This window comes from Pseudochaenichthys georgianus, chromosome 21 (genome assembly GCF_902827115.2).
Source record: "Pseudochaenichthys georgianus chromosome 21, fPseGeo1.2, whole genome shotgun sequence".
NCBI lineage: Eukaryota > Metazoa > Chordata > Actinopteri > Perciformes > Channichthyidae > Pseudochaenichthys > Pseudochaenichthys georgianus.
Window position 1 is genome coordinate 17906672 of NC_047523.1, and position 27955 is coordinate 17934626.

The 27955-nt window shown below is 40.1% G+C and overlaps 1 protein-coding gene across 3 annotated transcripts; it reads left to right on the plus strand.

The window, feature by feature from the left end:
• Positions 1–27906, plus strand: agpat3 (1-acylglycerol-3-phosphate O-acyltransferase 3). Of its 3 annotated transcripts, none has more exons than XM_034109689.1 (10): positions 1–219; positions 17607–17664; positions 17815–18045; positions 18841–19010; positions 19164–19325; positions 23293–23446; positions 23530–23632; positions 24686–24761; positions 24985–25183; positions 25354–27906. In XM_034109689.1, the coding sequence occupies exons 3-10, from the start codon at positions 17868–17870 to the stop codon at positions 25443–25445; spliced, it is 1134 nt and encodes a 377-aa protein (XP_033965580.1). In that variant the 5' UTR covers positions 1–219; positions 17607–17664; positions 17815–17867; the 3' UTR covers positions 25446–27906. The 3 variants fall into 3 exon arrangements, with proteins under 3 accessions (XP_033965580.1, XP_033965581.1, XP_071063099.1); XM_034109690.2 differs by lacking the exon at positions 1–219 and adding an exon at positions 512–582; XM_071206998.1 differs by lacking the exon at positions 1–219 and adding an exon at positions 946–1050.
• The last annotated feature ends 49 nt before the right edge of the window (positions 27907–27955 follow it).

Genomic DNA, 27955 nt, shown 5'->3' on the forward strand with positions numbered 1-27955 from the left:
GCATGCCACCTTCAGGATGGGCTTTGAGGAAATGTGGGGCTTTAACAGACAAACAATAGCGCTCCTGCAAATCGCATTTCCTCAAGTCATATTTATTGCGTTTGAGGAAACGAACGAAATAAGAAGGGCTTCTTAACCGAGTTGTTTTACGCCTCTGACGGCAAGGAAGCAGCGAAAAAGTAAAACAAAATCTGCCGACTCCCAAGTGAATAATTTCAGGTAAGCCCAGAGTAACGTTACCGTTACTGACACTGCTAACGTTAGCCGGCTAACTAGCATAGCGCAATGCAAACTACTCGGGTCAGTTAACTATTTACAGATAACACTAATTAATGTGAGTGATGTGTCTCTTATTGACAGAATATACTATTCAACTAGACGACTACATCCGCCTCATATAAATCTCTAAGCCTCCTCTAAGTGTAGTGGTGTGTTAACTTAGCATGCTAGCCGTGCTGTTAGCAGCCCACTGCCCTTGTGCTGCTCTGCTGAGTTGCACAATGACACTAACGTCAGCTACACACTCTAGTCACCCAGCGATAACTGATTTATCGTGTCTGATAGAAGAAACTGGACGGACTGGTAGGTTTTATTTTCTCGTAAAGATGTGTACTATTTGGTGTTTTCAACACTCTTCGGCCGCAGTCATGACATGTGTCAGACGAGGAGCCAAGGCACTGGTGGTCTGAGGGGCACGCTAGCTAGTACGTTATTTAGCTTTATTTAGAGATAGTCGCACTAGTGCGTAGAACTGTTACCCTAATAGTGCTTTATTTATCATGGGACTAATGAGCAACACTACTAAGCCGGGTACCGTTAGCTGAAGTAGTACAAAGTGCGCCACGAGTAGAGGCGAATATCATGGGGTTCATTTCATTGCACTGCAAGCAGTTTATACGTCATGTCAGGCAGCTGGTCGACCTGCGTAAAGATGTCGTACCACACATCAGACGTAAGGTTACTGTGGTTCATTCAAATCTTCGGCTTTTTCAGCCAGTGACAACTTTACACTTATTTTCACCAACGAGGCGAGCAGTGCGTACGTGACAGGCAAGTCATTTTTTAAGTGATCGTTCCTGGCATTTCTTGCTAACTATGATTGTGTTTACTACTGATCATAATAATGCTCTTCACTTTTCATGCTCTCACAATACTGTCTGCGTACTTTAGTCAAGCTACAACAATAATGGATAGTCACATTGATACAGCGTCTGCCTTGATGGACAGTGCACTAACACATATTTAATTGTAATACGTATTTTGCCTCATTGGTTCCACAATGGTAATGTAGAGTTTGTTGTAAGATCTGCCTGCAACAGACCTTGACAGGGAGACGTGCACACTGCTATTGTGATGGCCTATGCTAATGATTGTCTAGTGTTATAATGGTTTGGTAGTGTGTAGTACTGTATTAAGGTGTGTGTCATTTTGGTAATGTGATAAAATGTATATGCAATCTGTCTCATTTTCTCAGTATTGGTGGTTATCAGGATTTCATACTGCTGACCACAGGAACTTCTAATAGCCATTTTGCAATCGAACAGATACATTTTGTAAAAAACTATAGGTTACTTGCGTAACCCCAGTGTCAGAGTAGGGCTGGGCGATTTGGCCTAAAAATAAAATCTCGATTTTTTTTTTCTAAATAATGGACAAATTTCGATTTAAACCTTGATTTTTTTTTTTCTGTTTTTTTCTAAACAAACCAGACCAAGGCAACATTTCAATACATATTTTCTTTAATAACACAATAAAAATAAATGAGATTACCAAGTAGTCTAGGCCTATGTGAACAAATCAGTTGTTCAAGAATAAAAAAAATAAAATAAAAACAGCACCACGGCACTTGGCTGTCATTAATGTGCAAAGATTTTTTTTAAATCAAACTGAAAAAAAAATGTCTTGTAGGCCGTCCCTAAAAAAACTTGTAAAATGAAATACAACAAATAATAAATAATGATAATGAAATGAATAATAAAAAAATACCCTCAAACAAAATAACATCCCTTTAACTTTCTAGGAAGTTGTCTTTCTACAGACCTTACACAGAACAGTTGTTTGTTCTATGTATGACCGCTTGTACCCGAACCACTTCCATACAACTGAAGTAGCACCTTTTTTAGGAATGAGTTCTTCATCTGTGTTCGTGGACATTTTTATGGTACGTCTGTCGGTGAAGCGGTGAATGTGATTGTAGTAGGCTATGTGACTACCCGATCTGCAGCTCTGCACATGCGCACAGTGTTATAAATTAAAATGTTTTTGTTTGTTTGTTTGTTGAAGAATAAGAAGAAATTATGTTATTTTTCTTTTTTTGTTAATTAACTTTTTCAAAACCCTGTGCAGGTTTCAGCGTTATAAAAGTATTTGTGTGGCAGCCTTTATGGGGACAGGACTGTTCATAATTGTCTAACTAATTATGTCTTACAACACTTTTAACCCTAATAAACCAAAGTGCAAACTGAATTGGGCGGCCTACTGCACAATAAGGCAAGGCAAGAACAAACTATAAGTGAAGTCAAAGAACAAGTTAAACAATGGGAGAATAAAAATACAAATTATAAATCAAGAATAAACATAATAAAATCATTCATAATTAGCAAGATCCTTTTTCTAGCAAACATTTTCCCCCCACCAGCCCAAATAATTATGCAATTAAACAAACAGTGTGTCAATTTGGTGTGGGGTTCAACAAGGGAGGTTACTAAACGTAATTTGTTATTTAAAAGTAGGGAATATGGAGGCCTGGGAGCCATAGACCTGGGCATTAAACTTAAAATTACCTTTGTAAAAAACATCTCGGCTGCAATCAATAGGAAAGCATTTTGGGTTGAGGATGGAAAAATGGGATGGAACAAAAGAAGAGGCAGAGCTAGAAATGAACCATATTACAAATTAGTTTATGGTGACTTCACAACTGAAGTTCAACATTTAGGGATTGATTGGATCGGACTACCGAATAGAGTAATTTTGAAAATGATAAACGATTTCAAATATGGAGGTGTTATAACATACAAAAACCTAACACCTGATGAAGGTAACGAAGTCTTGAAATTAGTTAAAAGTAATGCTGTCAAAATTATCGCGTTAACGGCGGTAATTAATTTTTTTAATTAATTGCATTAAAATATTTAACGCATGTGCAGAATGGCCCGCCCCATACATCCCACCAGTGGCAGCGCCAGGGTATGGCTGGGGTAGGCTACACCTAGGGGTGGGCGATATTGAAAAATATGTTATCACGATATTTTCAGGCAGTATCACGATAGACAATATATATCACGATATTTTTTCATGTCGGTTATTATGGTTATTTTTCAAGTTACTTAACAGTACAAGCACCTACAAGGTAACAGAAACTAAAACAAAAAGGAGTAACAGACCAAAATAGCATTTTATTTCAGAAATGAAACCCTGAATGAACAAGTGAGCAGTGAACATCAATAAACATGAAAAGGAGGGTAAAACATAACTAATTAAACATAAAACATCAATGAGGAAAAGTCAGTGCCAAACAATTAAAATGTAAACTTTAGAGTAGACTTGAAGTGTAATAAAAGACTTTAGCATAACTGAAGGGAAAAACATAAAACGCCACAGCGTCAGTTATGTCTTTCCACCGTTTGCTAGTCTTTTCATAAGGAGCCCCTTTATGAAATGCCTGCCCTATGGTTGCTCGCTGCAAAGAAAGGGGGCGGGGACTTTGGGAGCGTGTCAAACAACTCGGACTGAACGAAAGCAGAGGTGCGCTGACATTGTGAAATCGATCGTGCTTGATATATGGTGAAATTAAAATCAGTAGGTGAGGCTGGGGGAGCGGGAGGGGAAGAGGCTCTCCGTCCGCTGTCATAGCCCCCTGCGCCGCGCACGGAGAGCCTCTTCCCCTCCCGCTATTTTTTTTTTTTTCGAATTTTTTTTTTCAATCTTTTTTTTTTTTATCACGATAGGACGATATCTCTGAAAAAGCATATCGTGGAGACCTAATATCGTCACGACGATATATATCGTCATATCGCCCACCCCTAGCTACACCCATACCAAGAAATGGCTTAGCCCTACCATGAACAATGATGTTAAAGTAAGCAAAATAAAGTGCGCCAACTCGCTCAGAGTAAATTGCACAGACAGCAGTTAGTAAGATTGATTTCAGTAGCCACTTGTCTGGAAATCCCGAAGACCAGAAACGGTTTTGAAAACTTTTGTCACGTAGTGATCGTCTTCTCAATAGAACATCTTTGATAATGTCTTCTGGCCAATCAGAATCAAGATAACGGCATGGTGTTGTTGCAGGAAGTCCCGACGGAGAATACTTTTGCTGTAGTACAGGTAACACATAACTAGGGGTGCAACAACTAATCGACTTAATCGATTAAAATCGATTACCAAATGAGTTGGCAACTAATTCAGTCGTCGATTAGTTGGTGACGTCATCACATGTGTTCTACACCCCGTTAAGCTCCAACGTTATCGCTCTTTTTTATCGGTACAGGAGACATTTAAAACATATGTATTATTGCTACATAAACATTATATCGCAGTCTTAGTGTCGCCAACTCCGTTTCTAATATGCAATATGACTACAAAATGCGTCTATAATGTATTTTCGATCTTCCCAATTCAGACGAGAGATCTCTCCCGCCTGCTTGCGAGGGGGCGGGGCAGTTTACACACACACGCAGCTGCTACATGCATGCAACACACACACACGGAGGAGATGGCGGAGAGAACGCGCTCCGAGGTGTGGTTAAACTTTAGCCGTCTCGATGTGGACATTGCTCGTTACCAAAAGTGCAATAAGAGTTTAGCATGTGAGGGCGGTAACACGAGCAATTTGTCTAAACATTTAGCAAAAGTGCTCCACATCCAGACGGAGGAATGCACCGGGTTCCACTGTCTCTCTAGCAGCTCTGTATCCCCATCCACGAGTAACGTTTCCACGTCAGGTGTTATGTATGCTAGCAGCAACACACAGAGTTAACTCAGTTATAAAAACATAGATTAATGATTAGAGGTAACCGAGTTATTTATTTTGTTAAAGTTTCAGCTATTCTGTTTACAGTTCTGTCATCACATTTTTTTAATATGATTTGTTAAAACATTGTTTTTTCTTTTGATGCGAAATATTATGCATTTAATTAAAAATAAAAAGCAATGTTAGTTTTGTTCACAATTTGTTTAGTTAGTTTACCTTATTTCTTGTCAAAAGAACCGTTAATACTATCGTTAAAAGGACCGGATCGATAAGCAGTATCGATATAAGTAGTAGTACAGTTAAAACCTTAACGATCCGAATAATCGATTAATCGTTTCATTAATCGATAGATTAATCGATTATCAAATTAGTCGTTTGTTGCAGCCCTACACATAACTAGTACGCAGGTTATGTGCGTAATCTGAAATGCGTACCGTCACTTGTGTCTCAAAGCGCATTTGCGTACCGACGTACTTGTGAAGCTTTTCCAGAAGGCGGTTAGATCACCGGACGACAGAGTCGGTCTCCGTGTGCACAGACATGGCTGCTGTTCACGTTGGTCTGTACAACGGAATTGTGCCAAAACTACGCCATCCGGCTGCGGAGGGAGACTCTCCCCCCCTCCTCCCCCCCCCCCCCCCCTTCACTGGAGAGCTGCGCTAAAACAGCTGATCACAACGTTCACACTCTGTGGTCACGAAGTACTCCACTAGCCCCCCCCGACTTTCCTGAAGTACTCCCCCGTTGATAGAAATCAACACGTAATGAATTAAGACCCCACGGTTTGATGATTGATAGGTGCTCTCTTTCATTTTGACACACAGAAAAATGTTACAATAAACATGTTAAATTGATATATCCGCCTTCTGTCATTTATCTTTCCATTCCCACAACAATATACATAAATAAATGGCATATTTTGGACATAGTTCGAATGGTGATTAAAAATGATTAATTCATTTTTAAACTGTGATTAATCTGATTAAAAATTGTAATCGTTTGACAGCCCTAGTTAAAAGTAAACAGTTAGCGGAGAGCATGAGACGTGAGGTGGCTGATATCAGTTTACAGACTTGCGGTCAGAGCTGTGGTTTCATGGAGCTGCTATGTGAAAACTAAAACATGCCCCATGATTATCTGTGAGGAGGACGAGACTTTACATCACCTCCTCATGGACTGCTACAGAGCCCAGGAGGTATGGTCAATCCTACGGGGCATCGGGTTAGACTTCAATGTAAAATATGTCTCAATCATGTATTGTATTCTGGATGAGGGGATGGACAATAAACACAGGGAACTTTTTCAGCTGGTAATTTGTATCACATGTAGAGATGATCCGATCACGTGATCGGGGATCGGAGCCGATCACGTGATTTTCAAAAAATCGGGGATCGGGATTTTTTAATTTTTTATTATTTTTTTATTATTTAATGTTACAAAACAAAAATGACCATGTTGACGTCTTAAAGTCATCCTGAGGACTTAGTTTTGGTTTAAAATTACACAACATCATGTATGTGTTGCATTCTTTGGGCTTGTTTTCATAGACCTGGTTGCTTATTTCTCTGAAATCTGGCAACAGAGTGGGCGCAGTGTCTAATAGTAGCAGTAAGCTAACGAGAGGCTACGTTCAGCTGGTGACTCGGGAGTCGGGACAGAGAAAAGGTCAGGAGTTTGGAAGTATTATAAAATTGAAAGCGAAGGCAGTGTAACAGCCAGATGCAATGTTTGCAAGGCAGAGGTTCCGCATGGTGGAAAGAACAGAGCTACGTTCAACACGACCAATCTAATACGCTACCTGAGAAACAAACAACAACAACACGGCGAGTACACAGCGGCCACTCAAGTAACGGCACTGAAACAACCGACACTTTCAGAGACTTTCAAAAGGAAAGAGAAACTGCCCCAGAACAGTGAAAAGGCCAACACAATAACAGCCAAGATAGCTGAATTCATCACGTTGGATGACCAGCAGTTATCTGTTACCTTTTTTTTCTCTTAATGCATTGCATAAAGATCGGATCGGGAAAAATCGTTATCGGCAGATTGTCAAAATCAAATGATCGGAATCGGATCGGGAGCAAAAAAAGGTGATCGGGACATCCCTAATCACATGTATTAAAATCTGGAAAACAAGTTGCAAGATGATACTAAATCAGACTATCATAAACAGTGGCACCATCGTGAAACAAATACTTACTGAACTAAGGAGAAGAAAAACCCTGGACAAATCCCAGACTCAGCCATGGGGCATTTTGAGTCTGTGACCGAACTGAGTCTCATTGGAATATAAACGTGCTCTCTTTATGTTATTTATATATTTATGAATTGTGTGTTATGTGTATTATTAATGTAACTTTTGTATATCGTGTACTGCCCAAATAATATAAAATAAAGTTTTCTAAAAAAAGCAAGGCAAGGCAATTTTATTTATATAGCACTTTTCAGCATGTGGCGATTCAAAGTGCTTTACAAAAATAAAAACGAAAGACATTTAAGAACAAATACAGCATAAATACATAATTAAATGGCATTTAAAAACAGGCATAAAAAGCAAAGATAATGAAATTTATATAAATAAACACAGCCGGTACAGAATACATGACTAAAATGCATTGCATACTGTAGTGTGAGTATGAGCAGCTCAATTAAAAGCAGCGGCAAATAGATGCGTTTTTAGTCTGGATTTGAAAATAGGAAGTGTTTCGGCGGACGTGCACGCTTTAGGCAGTTTGTTCCAAATTGTTGGGACATAATAACTAAAAGCTGCTTTTCCATGTTTAGTGGTTATTCTCGGAACAGAGAGCAGACCCGACCCAGAAGACCTGAGACTCCTGGATGCTTCATAGTGATGGCGTAGGCTGTCTATATACCTCGGTCCTAAGCCATTTAGTGATTTAAAAACTAGCAGTAGTATTTTAAAATCAATTCTTTTGCAGACTGGAAGCCAGTGTAATGATCTCAGAATGGAGTGATGTGATCCACTTTTCTAGTGTCAGTGAGTACTCGAGCAGCAGCGTTCCGATAGATTTTTTTAGTGAGCCCTGTGAATACACCATTGCAGTAGTCGAGTCTACTGAAGGTAAAAGCATGGACAAGTTTTCTAAATCCTGCTGTGACATTAGTTTTTTAATCCTTGATATATTCTTCAGGTGACCTAATAACTGTTGTAATGTGACGGTTCAAATTCAGGTCTGAGTCCATCACTACACCCACATTTCTTGCTTTGTAAGTTACTTTGTAGTCTGCCGACTGAAGCTCTGTGATTACTTTTAATCGGTCCTTCTTTGCTCCAAAAACAATGATCTCAGTTTTTTGTTTGTTTAATTGGAGAAAGTCATCCAGTCAGTGATGTGCTCAGTGTTCTAATCGGAGACTAGTCTCCCGGGGTAATTTTAAAATAAATCTGGGTGTCGTAAGTCATGCATGTTTTGCAATTGTGGTAATTTGAAGTATCTCCCTCAAATCGTAAAGGTCCCATGTCATGGCCATTTCTACTGATCATAATTCCGTTGTTGAGGTCTACTAAAATAGATTTACATTGTGCAATTTTCCAAACTCACATTGGTTTCTCATACAGCATCTCTGTATAGTATGTATATTCACTCTCTGTCCTACACGGCTTGTTAGAGCTCCTGCCCCCCCCCCCCTCCCTGTGAGCCCACTGTGCTCTGATTGGTCAGCTCGCCCACTCTGTTCTGATGAGTCCACCACCGTTACAGCGGAACATCAGTGTTTGTGTTACAATGGCGTTGGCAGCCAGAAAAGGACACCAGCAATGACAAACAGATGAGAATGCTGCGTGGGGGCTGGGTGACGTGTTGGCGGGACGTTGCGGGGCTCGCTGCTGGAGCGGACAGTGTGAGCTGGCTTGCTGCGGGGGATCTGCGAGACACAGCTAAACCCAGCCTGAACCCAGCCCGAGCACACACACACACACACACACACACACACACACACACACACACACCTGCAGCCTGGCTTTGAGTCTGTGTGTGTGCTCAGAACGAGCCTGAGCCCCGCCGCGTCTCGCCGTCTCAGGCTGAGTTCAGGCTGAGAAATCCGCGGAGCTGCAGCTGAGAAAATATTGTGTGTGTGAGGAATTGGTCCAAATGGACCAATCCGCGGAGACATTACATCACTATACCCAATACGTCACTGTATTTACTACACTATAAGAAGAAAACAATGGAAAAATATAAATCTCCAAGGAGGCGTTCTGTGGCAGCATAGACAGGTATTTTCTGTGTTAGAGTTTTACTCGCTACAGGGTGTACTTTGAGGGTTTGTGACTACAGACCGTTTACATGCATAAAAAGCTACATAACACACAAGCATGACATGGGACCTTTTAAATAAATATAACGTGTCATAAAACAGTTGGAACAAAGTCCAGTAAGATGACTGTTTGGATTTAACTTATTGAACTCTTAATCAAGTATTGCCATATAGGTCTTTGACGTATAGCTTTTAGGGGTGTAACGGTTCACAAACATTTCGGTTCGGTACGTACCTCGGTTTTTAGCTCACGGTTCTTTTCGGTACAGCAGAAAAAATTATCACAAAACATAACATATTTTTTTTTAATTATTATTAAACTGTGAATAATGTATTCACTCAAATAAATACAAAATATAATAAAATAAACATTAAGGTGCAGCATTTCGATGAACTGAAATAATCTGTATTTGAACTTTACTGTACTAGTACTCACAAAACATAAACTATTAGTTTTGGGTTTTTAATTATTATTAAACTATGAATATTCACTCAAATAAATATAAAATGAACATTTAAGGTGCAGCTTTTCGATGAACTGAAATAATCTGTATTTGAACTGTACTGTACCTAAGCAGCCAGTTTGACATTAGGACTTGCTTGTCATTGTATTTTCAATGTACTTGTCCACATTGCTTGCCGAAAGGGCAGACATGCTGGCACTAGCAATGTCTCCTGCTGTGGAGAACACCCTCTCTAGGGACAGAGGTAGCAGATACAGCCAGGTAGCGCTTTGCTAACATGGCAACATAAGGATATTTGCCGTTTGTAATAGCTTTGGCTCGGTCTGAAGTTTTTGCGAGTGGTGGAGGCTTACATGCTAGTGGGAGTTGGGTTTGCACTTCAGTCTTTTGGTACCGGTGATATTCACGTTCGGGTGATGCCTTTTCAAATGAGTGTGCAAGTTTGATGTATTGCCAGCCGCGTAACCAATGTTAGTTGAACAATGCCGACAAACAGCTTTGGTTCGGTCCACCTGTCTTTGTCCGTCATCCTTGTATGTAACTGCGAAACCAAAATGTTCCCAAACCGGAGACTTCAATGATGCTGGAGGATTTTCGAGCTCAACTTTATCTGCGTTCGCCATTTCGACAGTTCCTCAAATTACTGACTACATTTGAACGCATCCCTCTGACCAGCTCGTCCAATGAAATGACTTGCTCGCTCTATGACGCGTTGATCACAATGGCTGCAAATTACTCTGAATGCTGCGACGCAGCACCTGAGATTACTTCCAAGAAGTTGTTCACGTTCTCAATTTTTTACGTTTAACGTTATATTCGTTCGGTACACTTCGGTACACACGTGTACCGAACCGAAGGCCCGAATAATTTCGGTACGTGTACCGTTACACCCCTAATAGCTTTGTAGATGAGGTTTTATCTGTGCTGAGCAGTGCCATCGTGGGCAGTAACTCAGCACTAGCAATGAATAGTTTTATTAACCTCAAAGTCATATTTGTGAATATTCGATTACTGAAAAATACCTTAATTTACAGAGTTTGAACTCAAGCTGTCAAGGAATCAATTTCACCCATTGACTTCCCCTCCTACTTTTTCTATTAGTCCTATTATATGCTGACTACAGCTCTGTTAAGTGCCTCCATAACCCAAAGCGTTCATCTGGTTGCATCTTTAGAATTTATTTAATTTATTATCATAATAGTTACAGTTAATTGTATTTCACTTTACAATATTTAACCTTACATTCTGTTTCTTTCACCTGCACTATTTTATTCAAATATGTCGTACTCTGTTTCATTTTTATTTATTTATTATTATTGTTATTTTGTTGTCGTATGTCCTATAATATGTTGCATTGTGGGAGGAGCTCAGGACCTACGATTTTCATTGCCATAACTACATTGTAGCTACTGTGATAATAAAACCCTTGAACCTTTTCGATAAATCCTTGACCCTTTTCAGTCATCACTTCTCACTATGGCAACATCCAGATTCCAGATGGAGCCTTGGAAGGGTTCAAGGTTCAAGGGTGGTATTTCAGTGATGCAAGGCCATTACATGTCAGCAGGAGCTCCTTAACTTATTTATAAAAGACTGTCTGTCCAGTTCTAAAACACTATTCTGTTTGTGGCTTTGCATGAAATGTTTGAGTAGTTTCCAAGAACTCCTCAATATCCACAGTTTACACTCCTGAGAGTAATAACGTACTCTTACTGTAATATAGTAATGTAGCCTATATCACCTAAAGGCAAAGATCTTGAATTTGTTTTAATAATTGGATGACATTAGCTTTGTGCACACATAAGATAGTGGGAACAATACATTCCTGCTTTTGTTTTTGTCATGAGATGTGTTGATACAAATAACTTAGAAAGTCATTATTTTTAATTGACAAAATATTCTTGCATTTTCACCAAATTAAACTTCTTCTGGTGCATTATCATCCTCCATATTAGTTATATTGCTTTCTGGCCTATGTGTGCATTTTTGCAATCGAACGAATAGAACACACTAGAAGTGTTGTCCCTGCTGTTGTAAGTGGTGTATGACAAACAACTGTATGATGGAAGTTGCAATTGAGTCTTAAGAACTACAGTGGTGCTACGTGCAGGATTGAGAGCACTTCATGCTTTGAAACATGAATGACCTTCATTGTCAAGCTAACACAATGTATTTTTAACTATTTATATTCAGCTTTAATGCCCAGTGGCGAGGCCTCTGGACTGTACTCTAACCTTTTGACCTATTTGATTTAGTAAACACTGGAGTTCATTTCTGCTTCTCTGCCAGCTTGTCTAAACCACATCTGACATTAGCTCTGTGAGGGAACCCAGAGGCTTTTGTCGGCTTGCCCACTAGGACTGTTTGCCCTTGTTGTGTGGCTGACTAATACAGATATGTTGTAAATAATTGTTGAGGATATTCATAACTTTCTTTGCTCTTCCAATTATACTAGGTCAAAGAAAAACAAAGCACAGGTTGGCAACAATCATATAGGGGTTGTTTAAGGAAACTATTGACCTTTTGAGGTCGTCACTTCAGCCTAGTGTCATGGGTCCAATGGCAATGTGAGACAAGAAATTCTACGTTCCGATTGGTTCCTTTAGCATAACAGTTGCTTTTCTGCTTACTCGATGGAAGCAGGGTGGAGCCCGGCCTTCTTCTTTGTTAACGTTAATGAAATGAGACGTATCCAGGGTGCCCATAGCCTGCTAATCAGCCCTAATCTGATCCATTGGATTAGAGGATGGGAATGCTGCATGCATGTAAGCTGCAGTTTCTGTGTGCTTCTCTTCTTCAAGCAGTGAGCTATCCTACAGTCACCTAGCATTCATTAATGAACTCTTTTTGCACTTGCTCTAAATGAAGATCTATTTATTTTGGTAACTTTTCCAGTGATATCTTTCTTCTCTGTAAACTGTTGCGCTGATTAGTCGGCTCTTCCAACAAGATCTGGGATCTGGCTAGGTTCCTGCTTTTATCATCATTATCTTCCTCTTTCCTTCTGTGGGATTATCATGCGATGAGGCAGGACAGCCTGTGACTATCCACTGCTCTCGACCAGACTACTTTTTTATGTTTTTTTTTTATTCTGGCTTTGATTGGGTGAGATACCAGGAGCCAAAATGCTGAACAAGGGTGCTGTGACGATATTCACTGGGGTGTGTGGGGCCTTAGTGCTCATGGCAATGGCCTACTATGTCTACTGGTAAGTTTAATGCAAGAGAGATTGTTTGACAGGGCTAGGAGTGACCCTACCAGATTTAATAGAACTTGAAAAAGAGATAGTAATCAGCATACTGTAGCACTTAAAGTCTTATTTGTTTATACCATTTGGAAGCCGAATGGAGAACAATTTAAAGACTTGGCAAAAGTGCAGTGTCTGCCAGGATGTGGCAAAAGCTTTCCTGTACTCCTATCATGCAGTAGTTATTTGTTGGCATAAAAGCTGTATACAGGTGATGTAGAGTAGAAGCAGCTCTCCGGCCTTAAGCAGCTTTAACCCAGTCAGCAACTTTAATCTTTCAGGGGTTACTGTGTGGGCCTGCACCCAAAGGGAGGTGCACCTTCACTGGCTGTTTCTAGTTCAACTCAATGTTTGTTTCTCTGAAAGTCTTTTATTTCATTAGTTTGGTTCAACTGCCACAACACAGGAAAAATTGCATTGGTTTGATTTACACTATAATGTGTAAGTCATTGCATTGTTTTAACTGGAGATAATGTTACTGGGCAGAGAGGTGTGAACCTGGTTTTACTTTCTTCTCTTAATACTGAACTAATAACCTAAACAGCTGAACCGTAGCACTGATCCTATCAATTACACTTCAGCTCTGCAAAACACATTATGGTTTACTATTAGGCAGATATAGATATAAAGTACAATGGTATGTTTTTCTTTTGGCTTAATAATTATAAATACATAGTACTCATTATTTATTGTGGGAATACATCAAGAAAATACAGTCAGTATTGCTGTTTATGCCTAAAACAAAAAATACATTGGTGTGAAGATATGTCAATTATTTGATAATGGCTGATTTTAAAAAAAGGAAAACGTATGTAAAAGTTGTTTGAGGAGACTATTAACACTGTCTTTGAGGTTGTCATTTCTGCCTAGCGTCAAGTGACAAATGGCAAGGTGAGGCAAACAATTAGACATTCTGATTGGTTGCTTTAGCATGACAAGGATATTGTACATAACTGTTCCACAAAGTAGGCTACATATCTTGGTTGCAACTGATTGGTTACCAAATGTAAAGCATCCTAATTATATGTTTAACATAAAATATGTGTAATTTAGTGGATGATAGAACACAAGAAAGCCTGTTAACTTAATAGAGGAAATGGCAATCAATATATACAACATACTGTTCAAAACACAAACGAATAGCACGGAAGAAAACCTGTGGCCCATGGTGCACGGCCTCCTGTGCTGGCAACTCTTTTGATCTAAAATATATCGCTTTGCAAAGCCCCATGTTATTCTTTAGGTTCCCTTGATTATTGTGTATATATATATATATATATATATATATATATATATATATGCCAAGTACTGGGGAACCCACTACTGTCATATATATATTATATATATATCTACTTTTGAGTTTCACAATAGCTATTCAGCAACCTATGGGTGGCGGCATGAAGACTGTCTATGTGTTATACAGTCAATGGGTTGGACTAAGATTCCCTTGTGGCCTTGGTTGGCCATTCAAGCTGAATTCTTAAAGCAAATATGTTGAGTGCTGCTGGTTATTTTAGGAGACAGTATGAGTGCACACAAAGTCAGTGATAAGATGTAATTTTGCTGTAGGCACTGTGAATTAAGGCGTCCATTTGAACTTGAGCGAAAATGCCTGGTTGCTCTGAATTGTATGACCCCGTGTACAGTGACAAAAAGAAGAGTGGAATAAAATGAGAACAAAGGTCATGGGATGTTTGGCGCTCACACAGAGTTCGGCATCCATGTAACAAGTGTATTTATCTTTTCTGCTTTGCTGGAAAATTCTACCTCGAGCATGCATGTTGAATATAAACTTTTGGGCAGCAATGTCATTTAATGACCGAAAACATTAAATTAGACAATTTGAAGTTGTATTGGAGATGTGAGCATTTTAAAGATCCCCCTCTAATCCTTTTTAAAGGATCTCACATTAAGACAATTCAGTAGATTATACTGCAGTGCATTTATTGATGAGTCTTATTTTAAACTGGGAGCTGACTGAGAAACACTCACTACTCATTTCAGACTTTCATTTGTATTGTCAACAGCACATTCACCTACTTCTGTTCATCATCACCAAACCGACTGAAACAAAATACCATGTCTGACCAGTTGTTAGTATTATCTACACGCTGTCCTCTTTATCCTTTAGTGTTGGAGCCAACCTTCCAAAATATTTTACTGGAGCCAGAAGTGAAATATGCAACAGTGTAACTTGAGCCTTCCAACTCACTCTCTCCCAGTTTAAGTAGGCACAAAGGCCATATCGGTAACAAAATGCAGAGACATCTTTGGACTGATAATAATATTCATCAGGCGATAGATGGCACAAGTGACATTATTTCAACACTTTAGTGTCAGTGTGTCCTCCTAACCACAGGCACTATGACGTCTGTTTGCCCAAGAGACTGAGCTGAAGTTCTGTGGATGTGCACGTAAGGTTTAATTTCCTTTACACCCAAGTGTTGTGTTTTAAATGGATTTATTACAAAGGATCAGACTAGTTGCCCTCATTATTGCCTGCAATCAACTGACCTTGTGTAAACTTTGTGGTTTGCTCTTTCCTGAGATGGCGCTTTAAAGAATATGATACAAACTCAAGATAAAACACGGTTGTAAACTGTAAATCTGCTTAAAAATGAAGAAGTCTTGGGTGTCTGATCCAATATATTTAAATGCTTTGTCAAGGTAAATAAATCAACTCGCGTTACCACGTCTTTTTTCAATTTGCTCACCGTCTTCCATTTTGTTAGCTTTATCTAGTTCCAATTGTGTACAATTTTACACGAGCAATTAAAGCAAAGGAAGTAGTGATTACAGACGCTGTGTAAACAAGACCCTGTCTGTGGATGAAGAGTCGTATGTCATTGTGACATGCAGACTGACACGCACATGTTCCTATCTCTCCCTTGTTGGTTAGAATACAGTCCGTTGTTCTAAAAGCTGCGCCGTACGGCCTCGTTTTGGCTGGATGGCTGAAGCAGTTGTATCAGTGAATGCAGGGGACTGTACATGTTGCTACTAGGACTGCACAGATAATGCTTAGTGTTGTCACAACACTATGACTATGATAAATAATTCCTAAAGTATCTAGATACTGAAACAATAAAAGGGCAAAGACAAAATACATCACAAAAAAAGTATTGAAATGATTGAGGACAGGACATGGAATCATTTCATTTTGGTTAAAAATATAGAAAATTGTGAATTTGATTAGTTAATCACCATAAAAAGAAAATACTTATCTATCCAATTAATCCTTTAAATAGTTTTTCATGCAAAAATGGCAGATAATGCTGTGTTTCAGCCACTCAAATGTAGGCATTTTCCACAGTTCTCTGTTTTTATATCATATTAAATTAAACATGAGTTTTAAACTGACGCCCTGTTTGTTTTTAAAGAAAAGCAGATGGATCTATAATACATTGCAGTATTGTTGCTTTACTTTGATGTTTTATTAAAACAATTACATAACAGGCATTTTTTGAATGGCCATATACTTAACAAATAAAAGTGAAAAGGTTATAATGTAAAACAAAACGGGTGGAGTTAGTTAGCAGTCCTAAAGTGGATTTGGGGTGTCTACAGATTGCTACTCAGAGCTGCAAAAGTACTACTCAGATTAGAAAGTCTCTTAGAAAAGCTTTAAACTGGCTTGACCCACGCTGTAATGGGCTTTGGTGCAGATGTGGGGACAGTCCATTTAAGGCTCGGCGGCCGGCATACAAGAAGTATAAACGCAGCAGATGCCAGCGCGGTACAGATCCATCTTTTCCTGTCCATTCATCTCCATACCTGCTTCATCTTATTGTGTCGTGGAGGAGTGGAGCCTTTCCCAGTGTGCTCTGCAGAGAAAGATGGTAGAAATATTTCATGTGTGTTGCATTGGTATGTTGGAAAAACATGCCTAGTAGGGGCATATACATGTGTCAACTTACCTGTTGGAGGAAAGTGAATCTCCCGAAATAAACTCGCAAAAGCCCCGACAATTATTTTATTGTTCCGTCTTATCAACAGTCAACTTAAAATAATATAAACGGAGAAAAGCTCCCTCACATCAGAATAGACGAGACTTTATATAACTCATACCTATTATTTATTAACAGAAATGCCTTGATACCAACTCAGTGTAGCATAGGGAATTGAGATTTTAGTTTCTAAGATCTTTGCTTAATTTTTTACAACTATAAAATATAAACCCTAAAGCTGAAGTGTGATCAACCTTTTGTCACCATACTCTATTGAAATATGATGGCTGTATTCAAGTATCGCTTTTCATTGAAATGCGTAGTTCTGTGTAAAATGTGGCATATAATGTCATTTCTATCACTTCGCCCTAGTGAAAGGTCAGGCTGAGTACGGCCACAAGAAATTTAAACTGAGCAACAATGCTCTTTGACAATCCAACATGCAATGCGTGTGTTAAAATAGCACATTACCCAACCTGCCGTGTGCCACAGTTTAACCCAGCATCTGTCTTCCGTTTTTTTTTACCACGACCACACAGAACGACATCAGCTGTTTCTGGCGTCCTCTTGTCTGTATCAACCACCTGTTTGATGATACGTGCACTTAATTCAACTCTACTGTAATGGCACTGTACTGTTGGGTTTTATTTTACTTCCTTCACTATTGGCTCATCCTCTGTTTTCTCTGTCTCCATCAGGTCTGTAGTATTGGCTGACGGACCGTGTAAACGCGGCTTGTAAAAGGATCCCACCGTGGTAAGAAAGACTGTTAGTTTTTTATTACTGAATGCAATATTGCCTGCAGAAAAATTGAGTCAACCAGGACCCATTATTTTTGCCGTTGTCTGTCAGTAAGGTTCATTGCTTTGGCTCTGCCTTCCCTCCTCTATTTCCGCCCTCTCTCAGGTTGGTCGTTGTGTATAGAAAAGAGCCCACTCAGCTCTCCAGGCTCCTCAGCCATGGCGCTGCTGGCCTACCTGAAGAGCCTGTTCATCCTGCAGCTGCTGATGGGCTTTGTGTTCGTGGTGAGCGGCCTCATCATAAACTTCATTCAGCTCTGCACCTGTATCCTCTGGCCCATCAACAAGCGGCTCTATCGCATAATCAACTGCCGGCTCGCCTACTCCCTCTGGAGTCGTGAGTACACCATACTCCTTTTTTGTTGCTAAGAGTTATGTTGTTCTTTGAAAATAGTGTAAACAAGATAAAGCACCAGGTTCTTTGGGTGACACTTGGCTTGGCAACCTGCTGAATTCATGTCAACAATTCTATTCCTTTTAGCTCTGAGATAAATCTCCAGATCAATGAAAATCAACTTCTTCAAGATAGGCCTTTATTTTGACCTTACCTTGTCACGTCTGTTTCACCATTTCTGTCCAAGTGCACCTCATTCTTAAATTAAAACAGTCCTGGCGTCGTTAGCAATTGGTGCTAATGGCTTAGCGTTGTGTACAGGCGAGATATTTTGTTAAATAAGCATGTTGCGTATGATATAGGCCTGAGATTCAAGTTAAATCCAAAGTGTATCATGGAAGATTTAGTTTTCAGCGAAAAATGTATTGTTGTCCAAAGGCTCAAACTTATGAATTACAGTACAACCCCAAATAGCTGCTCTAGTAAGTAGCTATGGCTGGCTGTTGTCTGGTGTGGGGCAGATGGCTGCTCATGCGGGTTAATGGGAGCAGCTGAGGCTCAAACATTACATCTACCAAAATAGCTCCATACAGCTGCAGTGTTCTGATATCTCATGATGAGGAAATATGTGGCATTGAACACTGTTGTGTTAATCAGCAAAACTGAGGAGCAACCCTGACATTTATTAAGAGGAAAATGCTTTGAACTTGTACTTAGTTCTCATCGTCAATCCTATAAATGATGAAGTGTTGTTTGAACATTCCCAGTGCCCCGCATGATGTGTTGTTTTCTGTGCAGAGCTGGTGATGCTGCTGGAGTGGTGGTCGGGCACAGAATGCACACTATACGCCGACCAAGCTACGGTGGACAAGTTTGGCAAAGAGCATGTAATCACCATCCTCAACCACAACTATGAGATCGACTTCCTGTGTGGCTGGACTATGTGTGAAAGATATGGCATCCTAGGGGTCAGTACTGTCGCTAAAATGAACTGAATTTGTTGTTGATTTAGTTACTTGTCATCTCAGATGATGCTCTTCAAGATGAAGTTCTTCTCTACTCCTGATGGCGAGAAATCAAACCTTTGTCATTATACACCTCTACCTGTCCCCCCTCTCTAGAGTTCAAAAGTGCTAGCCAAACACGAGTTACTGAAGGTTCCTCTGATTGGCTGGACCTGGTACTTCCTAGAAATAGTCTTCTGCAAAAGAAAGTGGGAAGAGGACCGGAAGACTGTCTTCAGTTCACTGAATAGGCTCAAAGACTATCCTGAATATATGTGGGTAAGTACACATCAGACACACTGTCTTACTTCCTGTTTGTGTGTAATAATAAGACGGTTTAGCAGTTTGCTTAGGCCACGTTTACACAGAGACGAAACGGGTTGTATCTGCTACAGTTCTCTATCGTATGGACGGTTCGTCCACACGAGGCCGTAACGGAACCGCAGAAACGGAGCCCTCAAACGGTAACGGGTCCCAAGGTGGGTAGATCTGCGGACAAAACGCTCTGGGGGGCCAAGCGGCTCCGTGTGTACGTCCTATACGATCATTTCCTGATAACGATGACGCCATAGCCCTGCCTCTCCCCACCTCTGCTGCTTACCACGGCGTCACCCGCGTGTTACGGCAGCAACAACAACAACGGCGGATCGCAGGGTTGCTTTCGTGCTCCAGACGCTACTGACCATGCTACAGATGTTAGTGCAAACTCTACAGCTCCTCTACCACAACCATCAGCAACAAGTGGACATGGAGAACTACATGAACTACATGTTGCTAAATCCACAGCGGAGAATAAACAGAAGGGCAACCATGGCAACCATGCTCGGGGGGTCTTCTTCGCTACTTTTGGTGTATTTTGTGGCGCCACCCGGCATATGTACTACAGCGTCTCCACCGGGCCGAGCGGTCTCGTGTGGACGGACACGTATCTTGAGCAGATTCCGTGTGGACAGAAGACTTTTTTTATATCGACTAAGGTTCGTTTTCGTCTCCGTGTAAACGTGGCCTTAGAATCCATTCGATGTTACAACACACTCATTGCATAAATACCACATCATATGCTTGTGCAATCAGTGAACTCTAGCCCAGTCTCAAAACATTCCTCTTAGAAAAAGACATGTAGATACTCGAGTTAATCATCTCAGTCAAATATAGGATAGAGTGTTTGAATTATCTAAAGGAAACATTACATTTTATTATACCTCGGGGCTCATTGTTGTAGATAAGTCATCACTTTTTCTGTTGAGGATTGTTGCTCTTACTCAGCCAATTGCTGAAATTGCTAAAACTAAGTAAGGCAGTGTTATAACATGCGTTGAGTAATAATCCCTTATGGGTCAGAAAAATGTATTGGTGCAAGTATAGCAGGTCATAGGTCAACCGTAAACCCAACCTATAAGCCAGGGGGTGTCCAAACTTTTTTCAATGAAGGACAGATTTGATAATGTGAATATACCAATACATTCTGAAATGTATTAAACATAGAAAAACATACAAATACGCTGTTGTATAACAATTATCTTTATTTTTCAAATCGCAATGTAACTAAATATAAGCCACTCGTGAACAACTCTAACAACACAGGTCTTCCTTTCATCATATCTGGAGAGTCAGATAACATTGAACAAACTATATAGAATACCTTAAACTTTGTAGAATCAGGACTGAGAAATAATATACTAAAATATTCAACATAAAATGTTCAGTCAAATAGTGTTCATTTCGTTGACTAAAACTATGACGAAATATGTTCGTCAACGACCATGAAGAAAACGAAACGATGACGAGACGGCACCGACGGCAGTAAACAATAACTGCAACGAAATCATCATGCAATATCGTTGACGAAAAGTGACGAGACGAAAATGTAGTTGACTAAATAAAAACTATGCCAAAATCTCTCTTTACTTTCGTTGACGAAAAATGAGGAGATGAAATATTATCAAAGATAACGTTACATCTCTGATCAGTCAGTTTTTCTCCCAGCAGTTCCATTTCCGGTGCTGCGGCAGGGCAGCAGCTGTGTGTCTGTGCTGCGCGCGGCGGTACATTTGAATTACACCGCCCGGGCAGCGGCACACTGTGAACTGTCAGGAAGACTCGGGTCTAACTCGTGGTCTAACTAACCTTATTTAACAGAAAATAAATGGCAACAACAGGGCTTAGGAGCAGTGGTCGCACTCGCGTTAACCGAATACCCCCCGTCAGCGCGAGTGAGTGATAAATTGTGCACTCGACGGGTAATAATGGATTATGACGGAAATGTTACAATCCTGTCCGCTAAAAAACTACTGACAACGAAAAAGTCTAAAGCCACCACTGCTTGGGAGAAAGAAACGATGTGATATTTGGGTCCATTTTCGCTACAATGAGGCGGAGATAAAAAGCGAATGCATTGTTTTATCAGAAGGGAAGCAATGTGGCCATAACACAGCTGGTAAAAACACCACACACCTGACCAGATACTCTCTGCAAAGCTTCTTAATCATTCAACCTGTGTTTTTCATCAAATAAGGACAAGATAATCTTATTTATATATACTAAAATGACAAATTATTGGTTTTGGCTAGACTAGTTTGACTGAAATGTTCTATATAATCTGATGACTAAAAAAGACAAAAAGTAGACTAAAATAATTAGTTTTCTTTGACTAAAATATGACTAAAATGCTCAGACTTTTAGTCGACTAAATCTTGACTAAAATAGTTACTGTTTTAGTCGACTAAAACTTGACTAAATAAAAACAGGATGAAGGTGACTAAATATGACTAAAAAGGAAATGTAACACAGGACTAAGACTAAAACTAAATAAAAAAATAGCTGACAAAATTAACACTACAGTCAAACCATACACAAATTAATTATTTTGGGAAATATCTCCATCTCCAAAATGCAATACGAAATAAATCACACATCAATTTCCATTTTCATCAGATACATTTCATGGGGGAAGTAACACATATTAAATCAGTATGTGTGTGGGTCAAAATTTAAACCTGCACTTCCCTCTGCACTATTGTGTGACAGCTTCCCAGATCTCAGCTGATAACAGTGTTATCACTACCAATAGTGACAACAGTAAAAAAAAAAAAGATCCACATTTTGATAAACAGAAATTTCATAAATAAATGTCTTAAGTATTCTTTAGTTTTCATTGGAAGAAAATACTCTGCCTATACAAAATCTAGATGCTGCCCTTTGACCCAGTCTCTCTTAGTGTAGGAAGATACATCAGAGGAGGTTACCACTCAGTTCTCTGAGTGCACCAGCTGGATGTGTGTTTTTTTCTCTGTGAAACATCCTGAACCGGGCTTTCCACTGTGCACAAACAGCCTGAGGAGGCTTTCACTCTGCTCTCTGAGGAAAAAACGTTTGAACGTGCAAGTGGCCTACATTCATGGCCTCTGGTTCAGCACCTTCGTACAGATATTCACCATGACTCAACCAGTTCACCTGCTGAGATTAGGCATAACAGCTGTTGATCTAATTACCCCTCAAATCCGGCATTAGGCTACTTCTCATGACAGCTTTTGTGTCCAGATTAAGTTAAACCAGGGCTGCCCATAAAGCGTCAGATTGAGATATCATTGCCAACTATTTTGATAATTGTTTAATCATATTTTCTTTTAGTGCGAAACAGTTTGAGCCTCTCCAATATGAATATTATCTGCCTTTTCTGTATTTTACATTCAATTCAATATCTTTGCGTTTTGGACTGACGTCAAAACAGACATGTTCTCTGTTTGACACTAGACTGGACTACATTAAGCGATAATGACAGTGATGTTATTTGCAACCACCCTTAGGTACAGTTAGCATCCACCTGCCTATTGAGATAAAATGCTGAATTTATTTCAGCATTTTGTTACACTGAGGTGAACTTGATCTGTAACCAAGCAGAAGTAGGTCAAGGATTCAAGGGTTTTATCGTCATGTGCACAGTAGCCACAGTGTAGTTATGGCAATGACAATCTTAAATTTCCAAGCACCTCCAACAATGCAACATAATATGTATAGGACATGAGACAAAATAATACAATAAGCTAAATGATGCAGAGAATGTTGAAAGTGACCAAGTAAATGCAGGATCCTATGCACATGTAAATAGAATAAGATATACAAGAACAGAATGTAAGATTAAATGCAAGAATGGGACAAGAGAAAATAGGTCACCTCCAGTGGGTAATTTGTTTTTATAGGTGTCTGTGTGTCTGCATGTGTTAACACAGCTCTTTTATGTCCACAGTTTCTGCTGTATTGCGAGGGCACCCGCTTCACAGAGGCCAAGCACCAAATCAGTATGCAGGTTGCAGAGAGCAAAGGCCTGCCCAAGCTCAAATACCACCTACTGCCCCGAACCAAAGGATTCACCACCACCCTGCAGTGTCTTAAGGGCACAGGTAGTGTGAACAATAACACACAGTTTGTCATGCTGGATTCGCACAAGACTTTTATTCTAAATCTGTGTTCTCCTCTCTCACAGTAACTGCTGTGTATGATGTGACTCTCAACTTCAAAGACAACCAAACCCCCACTCTCCTGGGCATCGTCAGCGGCAAGAAATACAAAGCTGACCTGAGTGTAAGGTGAGTGTCACGGGTACCATTTTTAATAATCACTCATCATTATAATGATCTATTAAATTTATTTTTCAACTGGAAATGATGAGTCTTTTCCAAACGTTTGGGCCCCCTACTGACTGCCTTTTTGTCCTCTAACAATGAAACACACAGTGAGAGCCCTGAAAAATGTTGGCTGGTTTCCCAGTAAGTTTATGGTTTCAGAACAATAATTGGAAGGAGAATCCTACTGAGTGAAGAGCTGACCGATAGCTCATGCTGCAGCTGAGGGAAGAGGGTCTTTTGTCTCCTTGCCTGAACTGCAAAACTATATTAAAAAGCAAACTGTTTCTTCTTTAACTCAATTAAATAAAGGAATGTTTAAATATCTTTTTACTAACATGGTTGACTAGACCGGAATCAGTTAAACATACAAGTGTTTAAAGAAATCCCCCAGCACCAAAATAGATGATCTATGGTGCAAGTGTAATGTGAGGGAGCCACCTGGTGGGGAGAAACTGCCACAACAGGCCACAAGTCATTTGTTTTATTAACATGAAATATTTTCTGTTGCACGCTGAGAGGACAAGTTTGACCATGAAATGTTTCATTAAATCCTATTGTCCATTATATTATGATTTGATAACTGCATCTGGTTACAAATGTTTAACATTATTGTTTGTTTGAGGTTGCAGTGCCTATGGATAGTGTCAGTATTCTTTCATTTACAAATGGTACTATTAATGTGGTAGTTCATGATTTATTTTTTCTTTTGCTGGGCACACAAATTACACTTGATGTTCAATTTGTAGTTATGGTTTAGACGTCACAAGTTAGGTGCGTTTCAGATTGCCGGTGTTGATAATGTGGATATGTGTGAACAGGAGAAATTATGAATGAAGCTAGAAAAAAAGAGACCGTGTTAAAATTGTGAGGTGTGCAAATCCAATTTCTGACTGTCAGGGGGAAAAAAACAAATCTATAAATATTGGATATACTCAAATACTTATCCTAAGTTTAAAGAATCTTAACAACTGCTCCCAGTTTAAGACGCCTTGTGTTTTTCTCTTTTCAACCCAGGCGGTTTCCGGTGGAGGACATACCCGATGATGAGAAAGAGTGTGCCATCTGGCTGCACAAGCTCTACCAGGAGAAGGTAAACTGAAGAAAGCTGACATTAAAGGCAGATTCAGTAATCAAAATGTATAATGCACGGCTTCATTCACATATGTAGTTACAATACAAGCGGTTTTCTGATTCCCATCATGTATTACAGCCTATAGAGTTTAATGTATGTATAAGGTGGGTAGCTATGCTCGACATGTCATGCATGATTAAATTATAAAGTGCAAACCAATTCTTCTTCCTCTCCTGCTCAGGATGCCTTACAGGAAAGCTACAAAAAGGAAGGCAAGTTCCCCGGACCCACAATCACTCCTAAACGCCGGCCATGGACGCTGCTGAACTTCCTGTTCTGGGCCACCATGCTGCTTTCGCCCCTCATCAACTTTGCTTATGGAGTGGCTGTCAGTGGCTCCCCGCTCCTCATCATTGGCTTCATCATCTTCCTCATCATAGGTAGGCAAACTCTGCATCAGTGGCCTGTAGAAGCAACGCTGCTTCCTTTTGTGGACTGAGCAATAGGCAATGCCTCTCTTACTTGACCTGAAAGAGAAGTAATAAAAGCACTGTGTTGTTTAATCTTCGAATCGCTGTCCTCACTCTCTTCTCCTCTGTTCTCTCCCCAGCCTCGATAGCTATCCGCCGCCTCATAGGGGTCACCGAGGTGAAGAAAACAGGCTCCAGTTACGGCAACCCGGAGGCCAAGAAAGAAAACTAAAGTGTCACCCTCCTCCGTGTGTGGTCACCCTGCGGCGTCTAACCCCTGCCCGCCTCCATTCTCCTCCTTCTGTTGAGTCAGTTGGCAGGCTAGGGAGGAGACCCAGCTGTGAAAACATAATAGAGCCCAGAGATAGAAATACTAATGGCACTAGTGAGAGAGAGCATGGACAGTGTGGGCTTCACGCTCTCTGGTGTACAGAACATGAGGAGGGGGAGATGCAGCACTATATTCCCCTTGTTTCTTTCTTAATCCCTCATCCATGTCCTTTAAGATCCCGCTAACACTCAGGGTTAAGCTCCTAACCTGTGTGAGGTCACATTTCCTGCAATTTTTCTCCACTTCCTGTCAGTCATCAGCCAATCAGGGAGGGGCTCATTCTTATTGCCCAAAGACCACAAGCCGATCTGTATCTGATCTTTTTAATCTTAACCACCGAGGGGCAGTGTGTTTCTGCAGCAGCGTACATCACTCTTTTCCTCACCCACTGGGACTTGTAATCAGAACTGGTGCCTTGAGGCCCAGCCTGTTCTCCTTTATCTTAAAGAGTCCTTTCACCCGAATCACAGAACAAGTACCTCCAGGTATCAAGCCATGCAGATAGTTTTCATTGTATGGGCCAATCCAATACAATGTAGGGAGGTCCATTTTGCTCAAATCATTTGAAAAAACTTCAACAGCAATGTGTCTTTCAGAATATAAGTCTATTACTTTGGATCATTTCTGAATATCTTCATCATTACCTAAGTTGGTAGTGAAAACTGATCATATTGTTGGATCATCCAAGTAGTAAGCACATTTCTGTTTTTGGAGAGGGACCTTGCTCTTGAATTTTTCAATATTTTAATTAGTTTAAGCACCACCACCAACAACATCACCTCACCTGTATTGACCAACATCATCTCCCCAAGGGCTCCCAATGTGAAATCTGTCCTCATCAAGGACACCTGCCATCTGTAACAGGTCTCATGCGTCGCCCTCACCAACAACACACACACACAGTCACCCCGACACATTATTATTAATTTTCCCATCTCAGTTCCTATTTTACTTACTTAATAGGAAATCACATGTATGTTGTTTTTCATCATTTTGGCGATTTCTTACCCCCTAAATGTGACGTTGAATCAACCAGCAAACCCAGTCGAAACACTGAAGCAGTTCAATCGACCAATCCCTGGTCCAGAAAAGGCCATCAGCTGTCTACATGTAGCGTCGCAGTACTGATGTTTTAACCTTTCCCTTAAATCAAGCTTGCTCAGGCGAGGGATGGCTTATTCGCCACCCCTTTAAAACAGCACCCATCTCTTACCTCTGCGCTCTGGCTGAATATTCATCCTCTCTCTGCCATCACAGGGCAGGAAGGAGCAGTGTGGATTCATTGGGTTTGATTACCAAAGCCAATGAGCAAATAAAACCCTTGTTATTCTTTCAAGTGAAAAGCTGTTGGTCCGTTAAAGGGCATCCCCGTTCCTGTACATAGTTTGTCCTGTTAAACAAAGCTGCTTGCTTACACTCCATGGGCAGGCAGCTCTGTTTTACTCCCAACATCGTAGCCAAGGTCGGTGCACAGCTCTAAATATTTCACAATTTACAAATCGGTCCTCCCAGAGTTGGTTGTATTAAACTGCAACAAATTAAACATCGGCTGCTGCAGTAACATTAGTGGATTTCTTCCCCAAAACAATGGCAGCAAGACATGGAGGGGATATTTTGTGTTCTGCTCTCTCTCTCTTACCCCTCCCCTCCTGTGCCACCTGTAGTGGTAATCATTTCTTTTGGTTTTAATTTGTCACTCCTCAGCAGCAATTCCTTGTGTACGTCCTCTCTCTGTAGCGTTATGTCAACCCAGACAGATTTCATGCAAGCCTTAATAGACACTGCTGCTTAATTTTTGTGTGAAAATGTAGAAGCTAAATGAGCCCCTGTGGTAGTGAAGAAAAACAGTCCTCCGGTATAGCAAGCAGGTTGCTGGGATTAGTTGCCCTGCTGCTTCTTCTACAATCTAACATTCAAGATTTAACAACTGGATAAAGTCTGCTCTTATGCACAAAGAGCTCTGTTCATAATCAACATTTTTTACAAGGAGATATTTCAGTTGCTTTACCTCAAATATTTGTTAAAAGCTTTAGTATCACGGCCTGCTATATGTTTCCTGAAGAGATCTGATCAGAATTCCAACTCATTTCAAAGATGCTGAGAAGTCCTGATCAGTATTTGGAAAAAGGTTTTTTATTCAGATCAGAGGTTTAACACAAGGTTGTTGTTTATATTTTTTCTGAGGTCTCCGATGGAATTAAATAACATTACATATTGAGATTTAAAAAGTCTTTAAGTGGTGTCAGAGATAATTGAGTTAGTGGCACCTCTTGCGTCAGCTTTTCTTTGTTTTCTAAGGCTATTTTTATGTTTTCTTCAATTAAAGCACTTAAGAATATTAAAGGATTTAATCACAAAGCAACTTTTAGTCTTTTGACTTATTTGGATTTGTGAGTTTTTGTGTTTGCAAA

Bases quoted from the DNA above. Each gene is read 5' to 3' on its own strand.
- agpat3 (XM_034109689.1), top strand. From the start codon at position 17,868: ATGGCGCTGCTGGCCTACCTGAAGAGCCTGTTCATCCTGCAGCTGCTG. The intron at 18,046-18,840 runs GTGAGTACACCA...TTTTCTGTGCAG, and splicing joins CGCCTACTCCCTCTGGAGTC to AGCTGGTGATGCTGCTGGAG. The intron at 23,447-23,529 runs GTAGTGTGAACA...CCTCTCTCACAG, and splicing joins GCAGTGTCTTAAGGGCACAG to TAACTGCTGTGTATGATGTG.